Here is a 21,095-nt window from a genome sequence, read left to right on the forward strand (position 1 = left end):
GAGGGACGGAGGGACGGAGGGAAAAGGCTCTAGGACACTTAGGTGTGACTCCTTCGAAGGTTTGAATGGCTAGCCCGAACAGCTCACTGAAGGGAATGGCCTCCCTTTCTACCATTCTGATTTCTGTTTCCCAATACAAACATCTCTCCGCCCACCCTGCTCTTCCTGCCCTGGCCCCTGGTCCTTGGAATCCCAGAACTGTATGTGCTCCCCCGGCTTCTGCTGCTACCTGCCGACTCTCAGGTAGAGTGTCCCCACTGCAGTCCAGTGTGAGAGCAGCCACCTCCGTCTCCAGGCCATGGCTCTCAGTCTGCAATGCTAACAGCTCTGGTTCCTGGGCACCAGGACTCCTCTCTGGCCTCCGGGTTCCCAATGCTCAGCTTGGTGTAGGTTCCCTGGTTGATGTCTCCCACCACTGACTACAGCTAGGGAACACCGAATGTATCCTGACACTCCCAGCTCGCTGATAGAGGCCCACCTTTCCAGGCTGCTAACCCTGGAGCTGTCCAATACGCCTCTCCTACTCCCTCTGGTCATTAGCAGATCACACCACTCAACTTTGAAAAACATGGCCTGCATGACAGGGCAACCTCGCACTGTACTGTCTGTTCACCCTTCTCCCAGAGACAGATGATAATAGGCCCCTAGGGTGGTTTGAATGAGAATGGCCCCAAAAGGCTCATGTATTTGAATGCTTAGCCATTAGGAAGTGGCACCATTTGAGAAGGATTAATAAGTGTGACCTTGTTGGGGTAGCTGTGTGTCACTGAGGGTGGGCCATACCAGGCCAAGTCCCCATCTCTCTCTTGGCCTTCAGATCAGGGCTGGTCTCAGCTACTTCTCCAGCACCATGTCTAATGGTCTAACTCTAAAACTATGAGCAAGCCTCCAGTTAACATACCTTCTTTAATAAGAGTTGCCTGGGTCAAGGTGTCTCTTCACAAGAGAGCAGTGACTAAGACAGTCTCCACTTAAATCCCCTCTAGCGGTGCCCATTCTTAGCCAGAATAAGTGGCCTCACCGTCAAGCTGACCCACCACCTCCTATCTCACCTCCCATTTCCCCGCTTTCTCTTGGCTATCCTGGATCAAGCAGGTAGACACCTGCCCCAGGACCTTCATACTTTCCGTTCCCAGGATGGGATTGTGGGAATCGTCTTTCCTCAAAGGAGCCTTTGTTTTGCCATCTTCTTGGGTCAGGAACTTGAGAGCAGCTTAGCTAGCTGGTTGGTTCTGGCTCAGGATCTCTTGGGAGGGATTTTTTGATGTTTGCATGCGCTGTGGAGGCTAAGGGACAACCTAAATCTACTTGAATGAAGCCTGCTGTCTCCTATTAATCCAGAGCTTGACAGGAGAACTAGAGTATCTGGGCAGTAAGTCCACCTGCCTGCCTCTGCTTCCCAGCCCTGGGATTACAAGCTCACACTGCTACCTCTAACTTTTTTTTTTTTTATGTGGGTTCTAGAGAATGAACTCAGGTCCTGAGGCTTACAAAGCAACACTTCACCAGCTGAGCCATCCCTCCAGCTCTTTTAAGACAGAGCCTCACACTGTAGCCTAGCTGACCCGGAACTCAGAGCAGTCCTCCTGAGGACATCTGTGTCCCAAGTGCTGGGATTATAAGCATAAGCCGCATACACGATTTGTGAAGCAGAAGGCAAGGTTTGGCTGAGGCTCCTATAATCTGAAGGCAAGAGGATCTGCCTCTGGGGAGGGTCCCTCACAGGCCAACAGCAGGCCCCATATCTCACTGTGGGTGCTTAGATGTCCGCAGGATGAGATGTCCACAGAACGTTCCTGTCGTGCCCTGAAGGCCCAATCTCAGATGTTGCATGTCCCAAGTCGAAGTACTCTTGAGGAGAGAGAAGTGAGATTCTATCCATTGAGGGAGGAGTGGTCTTGACAAAGACTTTGGGGTCACTTGACCACCGCACATTTGTCCTTCGCACTCATGTGCCCTCTTCCGCTTGAACACATGCCAGGGAACACATTTGATGGAAGTCACTGGTAAAGGACTCATGACCAGGAGCCAGCTTCCTGGGCCAGGGGGTGCCTCTACGATCAGCACCCTCCAGGTCACGGCTACCATTCCACCTACCTTGCTGAGTGTGAGTGATGGCAAATTGCAGCTACATTCTTCTTACTCATGTCGCCTTCTTTCTTTGAAGGACTGTGTTTACTGTGAGAGCGAAGGGAAAGGCAACATTTGCCTGCCATACGAGGAAGACAGTCCTTCCTTGGGACTCTGTGATGCCTCAGAAGCCAAAGAAGAGGAAAGCCCCAGGAAGGAGGCGCAGACATAGCCCCATCCCCAGCCAGCGATCTACATTAGATGGTGCTCGGAAGAGACAGGGGATCTTCTCGTTGTTTCTAATGAAATAGATGTGTACTCACATTGCTTTTTTTTTTTTGTTTTAGAAAAAAAAACAAGCCACCATAGTTTTCTGAAGGTGTAACAAAACTGTGGGGAGGTTTAGGAAGAAATACATTTTTGTATTGAAATATAAATATGGAATTTGGGGGATGGGGTAAGATTTGTCATCAAACTTGTCATTGAACTTGGGGGAGACTGAGGTCTGTGTGTCATGGAGTTTGCCTCAAGGCCCTCAGAAGTCCCTTGACCTCAGTGAGACCCCTTTCCAGTGTACCAATGTCCACTGGCTCCTACGGTTGTACTGAGACATCACACCATGCTGTGACACATAGCTGGGAAGTCACATGAAGCTCTCAGCCAAGGGCCTGGCTTTCTAGAACTTTTCCACAGTGTGACTGTATCAGATGGAGAGCTGCTTTTTAATCTAAATTACCGTGCAGTCCTGCTGCGTCCGTGTTCACCCACCAGTTGGAGAGGACATCTCTGCAGGCCTCCTGGGTGTGTTCCGGTAGGTGTTTTGGAGCATGGGGTGGCAGCCTTGGCTTCTGGCCTTGCACTGGCCAACATTCCAGTCTGATGTGCTTCTGTTTGTAAACAAAGTTGAAATGCCTGCTCTGGACTAATGGAGCTTAGTGATTTCTGTGACCAATGCCATCAGACTAGCGCCTCCCCCATCCCGTACATTTCTGTGTCGTTCGTGCATCCTTTTTAGACCATCACGGCCAGTTTGCAGAGGTGTGTGGTAGCAGTCATGTCACCCTATCTGCATGGTGGCCTCTGCAAACCAGGCTTTGCTGTTGCGGGGACAAGACCATATATATTCTTTGGTTGGAGTCTCCTTGACAACAGATCCCAGCAGAGAGCAGCCATTGAACACAAGAAGGAGGGGCAGATGGGGGAAGTGGCCTCCATGTCCACCTTCAGTGTTCTCCGATTTGCACGGAGCTCTGCCTCCCCGCTCTACTCCTGGCTGACCCTCTAGCTCCTGTGGCTTCAGGTCTCTGTCACCGCATCTGTCTGTGCTGCTGGCTTTCAGATCACTGGAACCCTTGGGGAGAAGGGGGCCTCTCTGCTCAGTTCAGCAAAACACTATGCTGCACGAGACATCCAAAGATTATTCCGACAGACTTCTGTTGACCCCTGGTGTGAATGAGAAGTCACCGGGGAGGAGTCATTGACTTAAGAGCAGACTGCATCAGAAAAAGCAGAGTTCCTTGGATCTGGAGTGGCTGCCAGAACATTGTCTTACTGCAGTCGGTTTTCATAGTAAAGCCATTTGATGCCTGAATATTAACCCTATTTTTCATAAAAACAAGAACTCTATTTTTTTTTTAATTAAGACAACACCACCTTTGACTGAGATAAGGTAGTAGCCATATTTTAATGGACGTTCGGGGTTACAGACAGCTGCCTCCCTCCGCAGTCTGATCGAAAGGGTAGATAGATGGTGGTCTAAGCCTACGCTTGTTCCTTAAACACAAAACTGCCAAAACCTTCTCTCTACTATCGTGAATGTTTACCATCAGCATTATTTTATGATTATTTAATATATAGTCCTCGATTGTTAACTGCTAAGAAGTTGACTTCCTAGGATAATTTTGTGACTTTGTTTACAAGATGCTGAGCATCCAGTCCTGTTTCCTTTAGAGTGTGTGCTTACACGGGTGTCATGAGACTCTGTTCTAAACTGAGCCGCCTTTTTAATGTAAATAAGCTCTCAGAGTTTGTGCGACAGTTCGTGAGCCTTGCCGGACAAGCGGTTTGTTCATGTGCAAACCAAACGTACCTTCCTTCACCCAGTGCAATATGTTTGTGTGACTGCTTGTGTCTTTTTATGACTTTTTTGCCTTTTAGAGAATTGTTAAATAAAGCAAGTATATTTTTATTTTCAATTGTATGCTTTGTTTGTTGTGATGAAAGGGATCAACCGAGGACCTCATGCAGATTAAGCGTATGCTCTAACACTGACCTATACCCTAGCACTGTATATATTAACATAACATAGACCAATAAATAGACCAATAAACCAAATAGAATGGCATTGTCAAAAAAAGTTATTAAGAACTTCAAAATGGTACATTAAGAAATCTTCAGTCCCAAAAGCCAACTCATCACTCCGTGCATGGTGTTCTTACCTGTGTGTCTCTCACGTGCTCGCCTCCCTGGCCCATTCAAGCCCTCAGAAATTTCCCATCATGCACTTCTAGCCAGGCATTCCACGACACCTCTTTTCTTTTGATGTCTTTTCACCTGGACATGATAACTTAGCAAATCCACTGGGCTGACCCTCCACTTAGCATGACCCCCAGGCACCCACTCTCTCTTTAATCCTAACCTTTGGCTGGTTGCTTATGTGCCGGCCTCAGGACTGAGAGCAGAGAACTCACATGGGTACCATGCTAGAAAAGACTTATATACCCTTCGGATCTGTGTGTAGGCATCACTGGGGCACAGGCCTCCTACCCTGGCCCTTCCTGACTGACAGCTTGTGAGAACTACTCTGAAGAGGCCTGCTTCCCTTTTCTCTCTCCATACCAGGGTCCCAGGGACCTGAGCAGAGGGACAACATGACACTGGGCCTCATGCTCAGCTTGGGGGGGGTTGGTCTGAACATGCCCCCTGACTGTAAGTGCTGATACAGCGGTCAAAAACAAAGTTTTCCTGGCAGGTATGGCTGTTTCACTGACTGAGTCTTCGGAGGGCTCCCATTGTGCCTTGCGGTGTAACCCAAGGGGCAATCCCTCTCCTTTATTTCCAAACCAAAAGGAAATTCTCTTGAGTCTCTGGGCAGATTGCCCACAAAGTACTTGGATGTCTGCAGGCTGGCTGCTGCCTTTGTCCCTCTAGGGATTTATAGCCTGTTATTTCTGCTGTTAACTAGTCACCCTGTGGCCACTACGGCCCTGCCGGGCTTCTACTGGCCTCTGTTCCTAGCTCTAGGGGGATCAAAAGGCCCTAATGCTCAGGAAGTCTCCATGCAGGCAAACTTTGAAGGTAGGTTATGATCCAGAGGACAAATGGCAGGAAGTAATAGGTCAGCTGAGGGAGGTAGACAGGAGAGGAGGAGTTTTGTGGGCTCAAGATGGGGTGGTCAAGCTTCTGGAACAGCAAATCTAAGCCACCTGGCCAATGAATTCACTAAAATAAATTGAAGCTGGCTTAGCAGGTGGGACCTCAAGCAACCCCTCTCCCCCAGCCAAAAAGCGTTTTCTGACTCATACATACCCGGGCCTGTTTCTACCCTCTTTCCTTCCAAGAAGACTGTCCAGTCACACTAAGACATACCCCAAGTACTTAATTTCTCTTCCCCTCAATTCTACACGGCATTCTGCAACACACCGCAGCTCACACAGCACTGGACAAAGCCTTGTCATCCATGACGGATTCCTACACCTAGGAATGGGCTATGGTCCCATTTCTCTTCCTGGGTAGCTTTGCTTCCCCTGGAGTTCTTAGTTGGTTTTAATTCCTTGCTTGCAGTTTGCCTTTTGTGGGTCTCCTTTGGCCCCTCACTTCGAACTCTCCAATCAGGGGTCCACTGGTATTTCCAAGAGCCTGTCGGCAGAGACCTTATGCTGTACCAAAAGGAGCTATCTTTTGGCCTTGCTCATTTGGATACAGGGAGAAGTACAAAACCGTTTGTGAACTAGGGAGCACAAAAACTGAAAGACCCTCAACGAGGACCTTTTTCGGGAGGAGACCTCTCCAACGCCAAGGAACAGGCCGAGACCACACGGATGCAAGTCGCAAGAGGTTTATTGAGTAGACACAGGTACCTGCGGGCGGCAAGATCTCTCGGAAGACTTGCGCACCTGCCAACTGGAGGGCGGGCTTTTTATAGGGAAGAGCAAAAAGCAAGTTTTACAGAAGCAAAAGCATGGTTATCGGAATGAGGCGGGGGGCATGACTGTTCCTATCTTATAGATATCCTGTTTGCAGTCAACCTGCTTTGTTGATGTCCTATCTTATTGACATCCTGCCTTGCAGTCTTCCTATCTCATAGACATCCTGCTCTCTCAAGCACATGGGATGTTCTTACGAGAGCAGGCTGGCTGCTGATCCGGAGAATTTTTTTTACTTTAAGCAAACAGGACGTTCCCCCGGGAGCATGCTAGCTGCGGGTTTTGAGGAGGGGGTCTGTAGGGTCTTTCAAAACAAACAAACAAACAAACAAACAAACCAACCAAACAACTACCAAAGGTTGTTTTTGCCTACCTCAAAGTAGTAGAAACTTAAAGTAATTATTTTAGAATCTCCTTTACTTGGAAGCTACTAGCTAAACAGTAGTTTCAAACCAGCTGTGGCTAACTCCACTGGGCTCATTCCCACCCCTACCCGTCTAGGAGTCTTACCACTAGGAATGGAGGACCCTCAGCAGCTCCTGGAGGGTAGTGGAAGAGACCCAGGCTTTTTAGCACGTTGCGAATATCCAGATGAGTGGTACTTGACTGGGGGAAGCATCAGGACCCGAACACAGAGGAACAATTCAGGGGTAAAAGTGAGAGAGAGCAGGAGTGGGTCGCTAGAAGGTGACTGTGACGGCCGAACTTCCAATCTCTCAGCTACCTCAAGCTACCTGACACCTTTGGAGACTCCTCTGTAGTAGAGCCACAAGGTGTCTGCCAGACCCATCTTTAAGAGGGTAGAGGTTTTCCCTGCCCAGCCACTCCAGTTCCTGCCTGGTCTTCCCTTCCTTGGGAGCCCTTCCAGCCAGGCTGATGAAGACCTAAAGAGAAGAGGCTCCTTACTGAAGTGGTGCTTAGTGGTGCCCAGGCCTAAGGATGGAGTACCCAAAGGACCGGTGGGAGCCTGCCCTGTGTTCCAGCTCTGAAGTAGCTGCAGAAACCAAGAACAATGCAGCCGAGCCGGGGTTCCTAGGGTGCTGCCTGGGGGCGCGTTCTAGCCGCCCTTGCACACCGCCACCCCTCCGGCGCTGAGGCAAGGCCGGCAGATGGACCGACGACGACGCGGGGCTTGGGCGTCTGGCCGACACAGGCGTGCCTGTCGCTGCCAGCGGGACAAAGCCAACGAGACAAAGGCGCGGCCAACACCTGTCGCTCCTGGCCAGGCTGCCGCTTTTCTCTGCTGAAGCGGCTGCAGCTGCCAACTGTCACGGGCATCAAGTTACCGGGGCCAGACGGCAGCCTCTGCCTGCAGGGCCCAAAGATGGAAGAGGGAGGAGCCGAGAAGGGCTGGGCTCGGGGCAGAGGTGGGGGTAGAGTAGGGGGACACGAAGGGGTCTCGCGGGGGAGGGAGGTGGGCATGAAAAGGGGTGGGGAGCAGGGAAATGTGAGAGCCCCTGATGGGGGTGCGGAGGGACTAGGTTGTACTGGGTGGTGAACCAGGAAGGAGAGGCATGGAGCTGGAGTTGGAAATAGAGAAAGGCAAGGTAAGTAAGTGATTGGGTAGGGGACTTAGAAAGAGCCCAGAGAAAGAGAGATTGCGGCCAGAACGACTGCGGACCTCGGTATAAGAAGGTTACAGGTGTCCCCATAAGTCCACAAAAAAAAAAAAAAAAAAAAAAAAAAAAAAAAAAAAAAAAAAAAAAAAAAAAAGAAACACCTCAAGAGGCCAAGGACTGTCCCTACTCCTGCTGCTAGGTTGGTTCCCACTTTTCCCGGACTTTGCACTCTCGCCACCCGTGTCCAAAGCCCCTTCCAGGGCTTGGACTTGACTTTGGCACTGCCCTGCCCGAAGCCCACTTTGGGGCCCCAGACTGGACTGCTGTTCTCTGGAGGCACTTTCGGTGAATCAAAGGAAGCGAATGTACTGTAGGGATGGATGGGTGAAGGGGTGGGTGGAATGGATGGCGATGCGGACCGAAGAATGGATAGCTAGGTCCCAGCTCACAGGCTGGCAGATATGGGCTCACAACTCAGCAGAGGGAGGTACAAGTACACAAGCAAGACGAGCCCGGGGTCACTGTCCCGGAGTTCCGCCCCTGCGGGAGTGGCAGGAGGTCGGGCTGTGCGCTCCGCCTCGCCAGCTGCCAGAGGCCCGCGGTGCCTGACAAAGCGGGCCACTCTCATTGGATGCGGGCAGCCTCGCGGCTGGCAGCTCCGGCCACGCACAGCCAATCGGTGCATTGACATGTAAATAAGTTGCTATTAAAGGGGCGGGACACCGCGGGCCGGAAGACTCCGAGGAGTTATTGAGGCCTCCCGGCTGCCACCCGCCTGGCAGGGTGGTTTGCACTCAGCTCCCTGCGCCGGGATCCGGGCGCTGCGGACCATGTCTCCGCCCCTGGCGCTCAGCCGGGACCGTGCTGGACACGAGGATGAGGATCGTTGGGAAGGACGGGGGGACCGCAAGGTGCGGGCAGGGGCCGCGGGCGGATGGGCTTGCGGGAGGCTGCGCGGGCCCGGGGCTCAGTGGCCCGCTTCCCACAGGCCCGGAAGCCCCTAGTGGAGAAGAAGCGGCGCGCGCGGATCAACGAGAGTCTGCAGGAGCTGCGGCGGCTGCTGGCCGGCACCGAGGTGCGGCGGGAAGGGCGCCGCGGGAGGTTGCAGAGTGCTCGCCGGAGCTCTCGGAGAGACTCAATTCCCTTCCCCTCTGCGCAGGTGCAGGCCAAGCTAGAGAACGCCGAAGTGCTGGAACTGACGGTTCGGCGCGTGCAGGGCGCGCTGCGGGGCCGGGCACGAGGTGAGTGGTGGCGGGGACCCGAGGGCTGGGGTTCTGACAGGACACACCTGCCAATTAGGAGCGCAGACGCCACGGCTCCCGGAGCCCGGGGCCTGGTCCAAGGCGAGAGCTCCCCCATCACCCAGTAGGACACTCCAGTGTGTCTCCTGGGTGAGTCCCGGATCGTCGGAGTCATAGTAGTCCGTGCTCACGGTGGGGGACGCTGCTCTCTTCTTCCCACCCTCCTGCACAGAGCGGGAGCAGCTGCAGGCGGAAGCAAGCGAGCGCTTCGCTGCTGGCTACATCCAATGCATGCATGAGGTGCACACGTTCGTGTCCACGTGCCAAGCCATCGATGCCACCGTCTCTGCTGAACTCCTGAACCACCTGCTAGAGTCCATGCCACTACGGGAGGGTAGCAGCTTCCGGGATCTGCTGGGGGACTCCCTAGCGGGGCTGCCTGGAGGCCCTGGGAGGAGCAGCTGGCCTCCTGGGTCCCCATTGTCCAGTCCCCCAGGTCCCGGGGATGACCTGTGTTCTGACCTAGAGGAGGTCCCAGAGGCTGAACTAAATCAAGTGTCTGCTGAGGGGTCGGAAATTGTACCTACAACCTTAGGCAGCCTGACAGCAGCTCGCTTGGCCCAGAGTGTGTGGAGGCCTTGGTGACCAATAACACTAACCAGGGACCTGTGGAGGGTGGGCTACCCTCCTTAAGCCTACTCCCTCCCTGGGTATCAGATGATGGTGGAGACAGCCCACTCTTTTAATGGATGGCTTGCATGCCAATCTTGATGGCCAGCCCCTGCGGTCCCCTAGACCTGTTTCTTGAGGGAATCAACTTCATGGACCCTATAGCTCTGGATGGGGGGAGGGAGGCTACAGAAAGGAGGGAAACTCCTACAGAGTTGCCACGGCTCCCCCATATCCTTTCAGGCATTCTGAGGGACTTAGGGCAGAAGTGGTCAATCCTGAGGCTGAACATTAAGTGTCCTGAGCAGGGACACCCAGGCCATAAGTAGAAGTTCAGATTTGCTGCTTCCGCCAGGAGACCAGGGGAGGCAGGCACATTCCTCAGGGTCACTGAGAGCTGCTCCCTGTTTGTAAGACACTTCAGGGTATGAATTGGGTTGCCGTCAAATGCTCCAGTTGCATTAAATAAAGAGCTTTGGAGTTAGCCGCGCGGTGTACTGTCATTGATGCGTCAGATGTGTGATGCTCTCTCCGCATGCAGTTCCTGACTCCAACACCGGTGAATGTCTATTTAAAGCATTTGCCCTTTGTCAGCCAAGAGCACTCACCCTTGTGCTGATAGAGACACCCCCCGCTACCGGGCAGGTCCTCTAGGTTGCTCCACTTTCCAAGGAGTGTGTCCTGGAGGATCCCACTAGCATAGGTTCTGTCCCTGGGCTGTTCTCTCCTGAGCCCCAGGGACAGGGCTAGTGACTAGTTGTCATCCTTTGCCTTGGAAGCCTCTTCCGAAGGCCTGGCTTAAAGTTCACGAGTATGGTGTGGATGTTAATCTTCCTTAGGTTGTCACTTTTTAAAAATGCCTTTTGTGCTGGGCAGTAGTGGCACACGCCTTCACTCCCGGAACTTGGGAGACAGAAGCAGGCAGATCTCTGAGTTTGAGGCCAGCCTGGTCTTGGAGAAATAAAAGAGAGAGAGAGTGTGTGTGTGTGTGTGTGTGTGTTTGCATATGTATATGTTTACATGCATATGTGTGTGCGCACATGCATGTGTGTGTGTGTGTGTGTGTGTGTGTGTGTGTGCATGTGTGTGTTATAGGCAGGCATGAGGGAGTTAGAGGATGATTATTTTGGGGAATCCTGTCCTTCCCCTGTGGTTTTCAAACTTGTTTGGGAAGCCTTTTTGCTATCTGCGTCATATTGTGGACTCGGCTTGTCACTCTTCTTGATCATAGGAGTTTCCCCTAGAGCCTGTACAGAGACAAGGAGCGCCAGCCAGTTGCCTTGAAGTAAAAGTGCCCTGGCTCCAGGCAACTTGGGCCTGAGGTTAGGCCAGACCGTAGAGGTTAGAATGCTCAGATAGGAGGAGGAAGCTGATGGTGGGCAGCTAGTATCTCTAGAGCGCTCCATAATCAGTTGGCATCAGTCACTGGCACCAATAGAGAGCCTCCCCGCCCCTCTCCAAAGTAGATGGTTTTCAATGGGCTCCAAGTAGGCAAGCTGACATATTAAGGTTTAGGATTGTATTCTGGGTATCTTCTTAGAGACCATGTGCCTTTAAGAGAATCTTCATCAAAAGCTGAATAGCAGTTTCTGGTCCCCAGAGTGTTTCAGCATTTGGGGTTCACTTTTTTTTTTTTTTTTTGGTTTTTCGAGGCAGGCAGGGTTTCTATGTGGTTTTGGAGCCTGTCCTGGAACTAGCTCTTGTAGACCAGGCTGGTCTCAAACTCACAGAGATCTGGCTGCCTCTGCCTCCCAAGTGCTGGGATTAAAGGCGTGCGCCACCACCGCCCAGCTGGGTTTCACTTCTATGCCAGGATAGAGTCCATGCAGCATTGGGACTAAGCTGTGGTCAGCTGGAGGAATGGAAATGTTATCCCTGGGGTTATTTCCATCAGCCCAAACTAAGTTCTATAGGGACATGGATAATGGGTCCTCTTGCATGGCTTCTGTCACTGTCTAGAGGCCAAAAGTGCTGTGATGCCACCATTGAGAGCATTGCCCAGGGACTGCCCAAGGAGCATCTCAGCTCTCGTAGCAGTGTTTGCATCTTCTCACAGGCCCCTGGACAAGGGAAGGGCCTTACTCCGTTTGCAAGGTGACCTGGGATAAATGTGCCACTGGGCCTGGGACCTGCTCAAGGTCAGAAGCCACCTAAGCATAGGGCTGTGAAATCCTCAGGCACAATCTCTTTCTCAGAAGCAGAAATAGCTTATGAAGTGACAATCAGCTGGAGAGTGTTATTTGATAGGGCACGGCAGCGCTGTTTCACCCTGCCTTCTCTCTCTGTGGCTGCCGGGCCCCTTAGCTTCTTCACAGACATTCTGCTAAGGCATTTGATGGCCTGGTTTCCCCTTCTCTGGAAATTGCCACCATAACCCAAATCTCTGATTCTGTATTTTCTATAACAGCCACAACAAGTGACCATGAACTTGGTGGCTTAAAAGAGCACACGTTACCAAGCATTTCCAGAGGTTGGGAGTCCAAAGCAAGATTCATGGAGCTCACACCAAGGTCTCAACAGACAGGGCTGTGTGCCTTGTGATGGTTATTCTTGGTTGCCAACTTGACTACATCTGCATTTAACTAAAACACCTGTAAGGGGTTTTTCTTTTCTAGCGATCTTTAAAAAAATTATGTGTATTTTTTATTTATGATGGCTCTATCTGCATGTATGCCTGGATGCCAAAAGGTGGCACCAGATCTCATTATAGATGATTGTGAACAGCCATGTGGTTTCTGGGATTTGAACTCAGGACCTCTGGAAGAGCAGTCAGTGCTCTTAACCACTGAGTCATTTCTGTAACCACCTGGGATTTTTTTTTCTTTCCTCATCTTCTCTACTGGTCTTTCTTTCCTTCTTTCTTTCTTTCTTTCTTTCTTTCTTTCTTTCTTTCTAAATGTTCATTGGTATTTTGCCTGCATGTATGTATGTCGGTCAGTTTGTGTGAGGATCTTAGAGTTACAGACAGTTGTGGGCTGCCATGTGGGTGCTGGGAATTGAACCCAGGTCCTCTGGAAGAGCAGTCAGTGCTCTTAACCACTGAGCCTGCGAGCCATCTCTCCAGCCCCAGGATTTTTTTCTTAATTAAATCATTTGAAATGAAAAGACTCACTTTTCACGCGGGTCTTTTAGAGTAGGAAGATACACATTTAGTCTGAGCCGCATTTCCTGCTGGCAGCCTATTTAAGGACATGGAAGAAGGAAGCTTGCTTGCTTTGCCTGCTTGCTCTCGCACTCACTGCTAAGTCCACTCCTTCACTGGCACTAGAACCTACTTCTTCAGGATTCCAGTGTATACTGAAGACCAACCGAAACATCCAGCCTCTTGGACTGAACCATTACTGGATTCTTGGACCTTCCATTGGTAGACAGCCATTGTTGGACTAACTGGACCACAGCATGTAATATATTTTTTAAAAATCCCCTTTAAATATCTATATCAATTTATATAGCCACAGATTCATTCTATAAATTTTGTTCCTCTAAGCCGGGCGGTGGTGGCGCACACCTTTAATCCCAGCACTGGGGAGGCAGAGGCAGGCGGATCTCTGTGAGTTCGAGGCCAGCCTGGTCTACAAGAGCTAGTTCCAGGACAGGAACCAAAAACTACCGAGAAACCCCGTCTCGGAAAAAAACAATTTGTTCCTCTAGAGAGCCCTGTTTAATACGGATTTTGGTACCAGAAGTGGTTATGGAGCAGCAGAAGTATAAGGCTGAATTCTTTAAGTCTCTGGAACAGGGTTTTCCGATTTGCCAACAGCTATAGTTACCAACGCCTCTCTAGCTACCAATGCCTCTCCCAGCAGCTTGGAGAGCACTGAAAGCCCATGGTGGGTGTAACCTATTTTACAAACTTAATGAAACAAATGTATTTGATTATCCTGACTGACCAGTTATGAGAGGCAACAGATTTGGTAAGTCTGTATATAAAATTTTGACCAATTTGTGGGAAAAAAGGAAAATGATAATGTTGTTCGATTGTTCCTAGCATCTTTGGATAAACTGACCAAAAAGGAGTGGGTTCTGTGATAGGATTAACCACATCTACCATCTCCTGCCTAGCTATTGACCGTTAAGCTTTTTATTAAGCCAATCGGGTGTCTTAGGCAGGCAAGGTGAAACAGATGCAACATGTCTTTACATAATTAAACAAATGCAGCATAAACAAATGTAACACAGCTTCACACAGTTAAAGTAATATCCGGCAGCATAAACAAATGTAAAACGCCTTTACCTAGTTAAAGTAAAATTCCACAACAAATGGGCTTTAAGGGTGTGTGATAATGGTGGAGGGAACATTAGAAACTAGACCAAACTGAGCTTACTGATATGGCCCCACTGAATGAAGAGTCTAGGTTTAATATGGAATTTTGCACAGTTAAAAAAAAAGGTGTCAAATTTTTGTTTGAATAGTTGGCCGAAGCATTTGTCAAAAAGATGACCTACAGAAAAGGAATTGGAGATGCTTGGTATCTCTTGACCTGGTGTTGATAAAATGATTTGAAGGCTCAGGAAAATTGTAACACTAGAGTAGGGACACTGTGTAAAACCTGATCCTCCACATGGGAAGGCCCAGAAGAGCCCTTCACTAACCACACAAAACAGAAAATGGTGAGTGGGGCACCGGTACACTAGGAGATCTTTGCTGCCACCCTTTTCCTTGTGCCAGACCTTAGGGTTGAAGATGCCACTGCTCAGTTGGGTGGATTAAATGCAATGAGTTTAATTGGGCCCAAAATAGCAGGGGCCACGGGCCAGCACTGAATCACCAAAGGCAAAGCCATTGTAGTCACCATAATGGGCGACAGAGACAAAGCAATGTCCATAATAGCTTGACCTGGTCAGCACAGGCAAAGTGATTTTTATGGTGGCATGATTCATATGGATCTTTTGTACTGGCTAATCAATCATGGTGTAGATAAGAAGCCTGCTGTATTTTCTTTGACCTATAAAAACTCTTGGACAAATGAAAGGAAGGCTCCATTGGATCATAGCAACAGGTAATCTTGGCCGGTGAACCAGTTCCCAGACTTGAGCCAATTTGCAGATTGAGAACCCCTTGAATGAAGGGGTGGCCAGGTTCCCCTGAGGAAAGACCTTGATAAAATTCTGTTTTACTGTTAGTCTTTTCTCCAATCCTTCCCCAGAGGGACCTATCACTTTTTACAAGGATGGTTGTACACTAGGAGAAAGAAAACCACCAGACTTTCTGGGGCCTATTGGTGCTAAATTAACACTGATTCTGGGTGATTCCAAGAAACATTGTGGCTCTCCAGTTAAATAAGTGGCTTATGTCAGGTGATTAATGGCATTTTGGCTGAAATCTGACTCACAGTAGGTCCCGTGGGTCCCCAAAGTGATCCTGTGGTTATTTCCCCAGTCCCAGAATGTATAATTGGGATAGAGATACATCTCACATTGGTTCTCTTACCTGTGAAGTAAGCGCTATTATGGTTGGAAAGGATAAATGTGGCATTTGCCACAGAAAATGGTGAATCAAAAATAGTATTGCTTCCCCGGAGTAACTGCAGAAATTAGTGCCACCATCAAGGACTTGAAAGATGTAGGGGCAAGCCAGGTGATGCTGCCACAGGCCTCTTAGTCCCAGCGCTCAGGTGAAAGGAGCAGGTGGACCTCTGAGTTCAAGGCCAACCTGGTCTACAGATCGAGTTCCAGGACAGCCAGGGCTGCACAAAGAAACCCTGTCTTGAAAACAAGCAAACAAAAGGAAACCTAAAAGATGCCGTGGTGATGGTTCCCCACCATATCTCTCTTAAACTTGCCTTTCTGGCTAGGTTAGAAGACAGAGGGATTATGAAGAATGGCAGCTGACTATCAAAAACTCAAGTCATGATTTCAGTTGCAGCTGCTGTACCAGATGTGGTTTCCTTATCAATACATCTCCTGGCACATGATATACAGCTATTGATCTAGAAAAAGTCTTTTCCTTGGTACCTGTCTGTAATGACCACAAGAAGCAGTTTGCTTTCAGTTGGCAAGGCCAGAAGTTTACCTTTACAGTTTTACATCAAGGATATATTAACTCCACAGCCCTGTGCTGTATCTTAGTTCGAAGTGGGGGATTTCAACAATCAAGTAGATAGGACGACCTGGGGGACAACCAGCCTCTTTCCCCAGCCATTCTTGTCATTGCCTAATGAGCCCATGAACGAAGTGGCCATGGCAGCAGAGATGGAGGTTATCCATGGACCTGACCACGTGGACTGTCACTCACCACCGCTGACCTTTCTATTCTTTTTTTTTTTTTTTTTTTTTTTGTTTTTTGAGACAGGGTTTCTCTGTGGCTTTGGAGCCTGTCCTGGAACTCGCTCTTGTAGACCAGGCTGGTCTCGAACTCACAGAGATCCGCCTGCCTCTGCCTCCCGAGTGCTGGGATTAAAGGCGTGCGCCACCATCGCCCGGCACGGCTGACCTTTCTAAAGCTGCCACTAAGTGCCAGATCTTCCAACAGCAGACACCAACGCTGAGCCCCAGATATGTTGCCATTCCCTGGGGGTGACCTGCCAGTGACTTGGTGGCAGGCTAACTACATTGGAAAGGACAGCACTTTGTCCTTCCTGCAGTAGTTAGCTCTTCGGGTTATGGATTGGCTTCTCCTGCACATAATGCTTCTGCCAAGGCTTCCATTCATGGGCTTCCAGAATGTCTTATCCACCATCATGGTATTCTACACAGTATTGCTTCTGACCAGGGAACTCAGTTCACAGGCAGAGAAGTATGACAGTAGACCCACGATCATAGAATCCACTGGTCTCACCATGGTCCCCACCGTCCTGAAGCATCTGGCCTGAAGAAAGATGGAATGGTCTTTTGAAGGCACAATTTTAAAACCAATTACGTGGCAGCAGCTTGGAGGGCTAGGGCAGGGTTTTCCAGAAAGCAGTATATGCATTGAATTAGTGTCCAATATATAGTACAATTTCTCCCATAGCAGGATCCATGGGTCTACCCACTATCACCTCTAGTAAAATCCACTCAGAAAATGTTTGCTCCTTGTGCCCACAACCTTAGGTTCCGCAGGCCTAGAAGTTTTGCTTGCAGTTGAAGGAGCCATACTGCCAGGAGCCACAATGGACATTGCATTGAACTGGAAGCTCAGACTTCCCCTTGAACATTTTGGGCTTCTGATGCCCTTAAGCTCACAGACTAAGAAAGAATAACCGTGTTAGGAGTGACTGATCTAGATCACCAGGGAAAACTGGACTGCTTCTCCACAATGGAGGTAAGACAGTTTTTGCAGTTAAAAGCTTTTTCTGAGAAAGACTACACTGGGTGTTGGGGATACCAGTGTAGTCACCAGGAGCTAATAAAGACTTTCTTCTATCTATCTATCTATCTATCTATCTATCTATCTATCTATCTATCTGTCTATCTATCTTTTATGTGCACATTTGTCTGTGTGAGGGTGTCACATCTCCTTTAACTGGAGTTACAGACAGTTGTGAACTGTCATGGGGGTACTGGGATTTGAACCCTGGTCCTCTGGAACAGCAGTCAATGCTCTTAAACACTGAGCCATCTCCCCAGCCCAATAAAGACTTTCTACGGGCTTACACCCACATCTGACTGGTTTCTTTGGTGGATACCTCATGATGCTCTCATGTAGGGAATGTGAGTGTTACAGTTCTGGCTTTGCAAAGATATCCTGACTTATGGGGAAGCCAGGCTATACTTGAAGCTGCAATAGGACAACCCTGGAGGCAGAAGTCACAATAGAACGGCTCAGCCCTGGAGAAAAAGGTGTCCTGACTTGTCAGGAAGCCAGGCTACCTGTAGCTGGGGTCAGGTGGGGGATGGTCTCCCCACAAGATATAGCAATCCTGCTCTTCTGGAGAGCAACTACAGCTGAGCTCTGCTCTGTTATCTTAAGGGAACACCCTAGGAGAGTTATCTGCTACTTCTTCTACTGCCCAAGATGTTACTTCTGTTGCTAACACTCTGCAAACCGGGAAGCCCCTGCAGAAATATAGCAATCTCCTCCGGCTCCACACGAAAAGTTGTTACTTTTTCTGCTCAGCCTTGCTAAGCACCCCCTTAGGGGGTATCCCAGCAAGGTTCTTCTGTTCTGCTCAGCCTTGCTCAGCCCCCCTAAGGGAGCATCTCAGCGAGGTTTTTCAGCTCAATCCCCTAAGGGATGTCCCTTAGGTTCTTCTATTCTGCACCAGCAAATAAAGATTGTCACCCAAGACTCTTTTGAGAAAGGGATTTATTTGGGAAGGAGGAGTCCAGGAGAGTGGCTGCCTCTGCCAGGGGAGTAAAGGATACCCTCCAACGGAACAGGCAGAGAGGCTTACATAGGGCTTCTTAGAGGCGGAGCTTTCCCAGGGAGAAGAGGGACTGGTTATTGTTCCGTGCTCAGGGATTGGTTAATTTAGTTGGTGGGGCAGAGATGGCTTTGATTTCAGGCTCAATCTGTGTTTCTTTCACTGGTTCTTTTTTTAGCCTTTTGACTCTAATCTTAGGACCAGAAGATATTTCTTTTACTGGCTCTGTTTCTAGGGACAAAGTGTTGGACCCTGGAGTCCAATCACGAAGGAGGAGTCTCCCCAAGAGACCATTCTCACACCACAGTTGATGTAAAGGCATGAGGATTTTTATTAACTCTGTCGCAACAGGGTCTTTCAGCATTTGGGAAGCCAGAAAGACTGTGAATAGCTGGTACAGGCTACTTTTAAAGCAAAATGCCACAGAAACAAGGGGGGAGTCTGGGGGTTGTTCTTTAACTATTATGATTGGCTTATTTAAAGGGTTATTACCAATAATTGGCTGGAGAGAGGTTGCCAGATCAGGTGAGGTAAAAGGAAACATTTGAGGGTTACTTTGCTCCTTTCCCAGGGACTGAGTCAAAACATCTGTGGACATCTGTGGGTTATTTTGTCTTAATTTCAATAACAGAGCTCTATTTGGATAACACTCACAAGGACTCAAGGAGTTCCCAACAGTTCAGTATGTGCATGTATAGTTGCTAAGTCCTTGGTTCCCAGGGGAGGGGGGAGCATTACTACTGAGAGGCCTCAACTTAAAGTTCTACAAAAGTGTATTTCTTTGGCACTGGTTTCAGAGTCAGGGCATATTTCTTTGGTCTTGGATTCAGGGATAAAAATGTTTCTTTTCAGATCTCCTGAGTAAATTGGAAGCATGGGGATCTTGGGAGAGGGTTGAAGGGGAGGGGAAAGGCAGGGAGGAGAGCAGAGAAAAATGTAGAGCTCAATAAAAATCAATTAAAGGGGGGGAGATGTTTCTTTTCCTGGCTCAGGTCTCAGATCCAGGGTGTGTTTCTTTTACTGACTCTGGGTTCAGAGTCAGGGTGTTTAGTGATTGGTTGGTTTCTTGTTCCGGTTGGTCCTCTTACCCTACATCTCTGACCTTCATCATTGACTCTTCCAACTCTCCACTACTTTCTACTTTTCAGAACTCTTGTAAATGCCTTGGGACCATCTGGATAATCTCCCTAATTTTTAATATTTGACTTAATCTATAATTGTAGTAACCAGTATCAGCTCAGAACCCCCAAGACCAAGTTCTCAACACAAAGGAGATTTATTTGCCCCAGAGGTATGAAGGGCAGGGAATAAGAGACCAAGACAGGAGATAGAGGACAAGAGAAGGGGTGAGGGAATAAGGGAGAGGGGGAAGGGAGACAAAGGACTGCCTCTGGATAGAGAGGAGACAGATGTGGGCCATAGGTAAATGACAGTTTGTAAAGGTAAAAGGGGAAACCATGTTAGGATGAGTTTGTTAATTTTACTTGGGCATGTTAATTAAGGCGGCTTAAAGGGGGTTTTTGATTGCTGGACTTCAATGCTTTGGTAGTTGGACCTTGGTAGTCAGCCTCAGGAGGAGGCAGTGGCCAAATGAGGGAACAGACCTTGGTGGCTAGCTTCAGGAATGGAGCAAGGCAGAGGGAATGGGAGAGAAGGGCAAGGCCTGCAAAGCCATGCTTGCCGTGCTCCAGCCTGTGTTTGCTTTGCTCAGGCTGGCCAGCGTCCCTTCAATAGTCACATCTGCACATCTGCACTTTCTTTTCTTTTTTCCAATGATAGAGATGGAACCCTGGGCTTTGGTGATGCCGGGTGAGTGATCTATGATCAGGCTCCAGCCCCAGCCTTTGCACAGTCTTCTTTTGCCATGTGAAGTAACAGATTCATGAGCTCTGGGGATGAGGGTGGGAGCACACTCTGCCTGCCACATCCAACTATGTCTTGGTTCAGGTACTCTTCCTTCCATGCTAAAGTACTGTGGCACCAACTTCTCACAGGGACACTGGGTCTTGTCCCCTTATTCGTGCATTTTACATGGCATAATTTCCCCTTTCTGGATTGTTCCTCTTACTGACATCTGGAAGAAGAGTAAATTAAAATTCCTGGACACACTATCCCTTGCTGGTCTTGACTTTTCTGGCATAGGAGAAGCAAACTTCCCTGAAAGAGGCTCCTTTGCATCTGCCACTGGCATTTCTGAAGCCAAGACTTCTCCACTCCTTCACTGACAGCACTGTCATGATCCCCAGAGGATGGTGACATGGCTCAGAGGTTTAAGAGCACCGGCTGCTCTTCCAGACTCTCCTGAGTTCAATTCCAACAACCACATGGTGGCTCACAACCATCTATAATGAGATCTGGTGCCCTCTTCTGGCCTGCAGGCATGCATGCAGGAAGAACACTATACATAATAAGGAAATAAATCTTTTTAAAAATTAAAATAGAAAAGATCTCCAGAGAAAACTGTTTCTCTTATTTAATTTAAGAAAACAAAATGGAATGTTTCACAAGATGGAGGCACTTCTGCTCAAACTCCTGATATCGGGATGTGCTGAAAGCAGAATCAGCACCTGGTTGTGACCAGCAACACCCTGGCAGCAGGTAGTTTCCATCAACCAGGAGGAGCCAGAGCCAAAATATTTGCAGGGACAAAACAAGCCTCAGAAGGGTCATTATGGCCAGGCTCTAGGCTTCTCAGCAGAGGATGGTCTCCAACATACCTCACCACACACAAGCCACATATGCAAGCATCAAGGGACTCTTCCAGTGACCATGCCTCCCACCAGGATCTTCTGCCTCTGGCTTGGCTCTGACCTTGGTGACCATTGAGTATCTGGCACCCTGGTTGAGCTGGCTAAGCAGAACTGAGCCAGTGACTAGCTCGCCACCATTCCTCTTAAGGAATATGCACTGCAGAGTCAGCACCGACTCACTGCCCTTCCTAGGATTTGCTGGGCACTGGACACGCAGAATTGCAATCTGATTTGTGCAGCCTCTGCTCTACTCACTGTGAGTGAATCCTGCCTCTAGGGAGGAGAGAATTGACTCCACAAAGTTGTTCTTTGACTTCTACAAGTGTGCCATGGCATATGCACCACCCACAACTTGTCAATCATATATATATATATA

The 21,095-nt window shown here is 49.2% G+C and overlaps 2 protein-coding genes across 4 annotated transcripts in view; both read left to right on the forward strand.

Moving 5' to 3' along the window:
- The window catches only part of Per2 (period circadian regulator 2), a 52,175-nt gene extending 47,913 nt beyond the window's left edge, over positions 1-4,262 (forward strand). The window contains exon 23 of the mRNA XM_013351748.2: positions 2,168-4,262. Coding sequence (XP_013207202.1) covers positions 2,168-2,302 — 135 coding nt within the window. The 3' untranslated portion in view covers positions 2,303-4,262. The remainder of the gene's footprint in view (positions 1-2,167) is intronic.
- Positions 4,263-8,468: 4,206 nt separating this feature from the next.
- On the forward strand, positions 8,469-10,168 carry Hes6 (hes family bHLH transcription factor 6). 3 transcript variants are annotated; one of them, XM_013351727.2, is made up of 4 exons: positions 8,469-8,685; positions 8,763-8,849; positions 8,934-8,975; positions 9,248-9,376. In XM_013351727.2, exons 1-4 carry the CDS (start codon positions 8,605-8,607, stop codon positions 9,374-9,376), a joined length of 339 nt encoding a protein of 112 aa, XP_013207181.1. In that variant the 5' UTR covers positions 8,469-8,604. The 3 variants fall into 3 exon arrangements, with proteins under 3 accessions (XP_013207181.1, XP_005361743.1, XP_005361741.1); XM_005361684.2 differs by having other exon boundaries at positions 8,491-8,685; positions 8,934-9,015; positions 9,248-10,168; XM_005361686.2 differs by lacking the exon at positions 8,763-8,849 and having other exon boundaries at positions 8,490-8,685; positions 8,934-9,015; positions 9,248-10,168.
- The last annotated feature ends 10,927 nt before the right edge of the window (positions 10,169-21,095 follow it).

The sequence above is a fragment of the Microtus ochrogaster genome, linkage group LG4 (assembly GCF_000317375.1).
Source record: "Microtus ochrogaster isolate Prairie Vole_2 linkage group LG4, MicOch1.0, whole genome shotgun sequence".
In the NCBI taxonomy this organism is placed as follows: Eukaryota; Metazoa; Chordata; class Mammalia; order Rodentia; family Cricetidae; genus Microtus; species Microtus ochrogaster.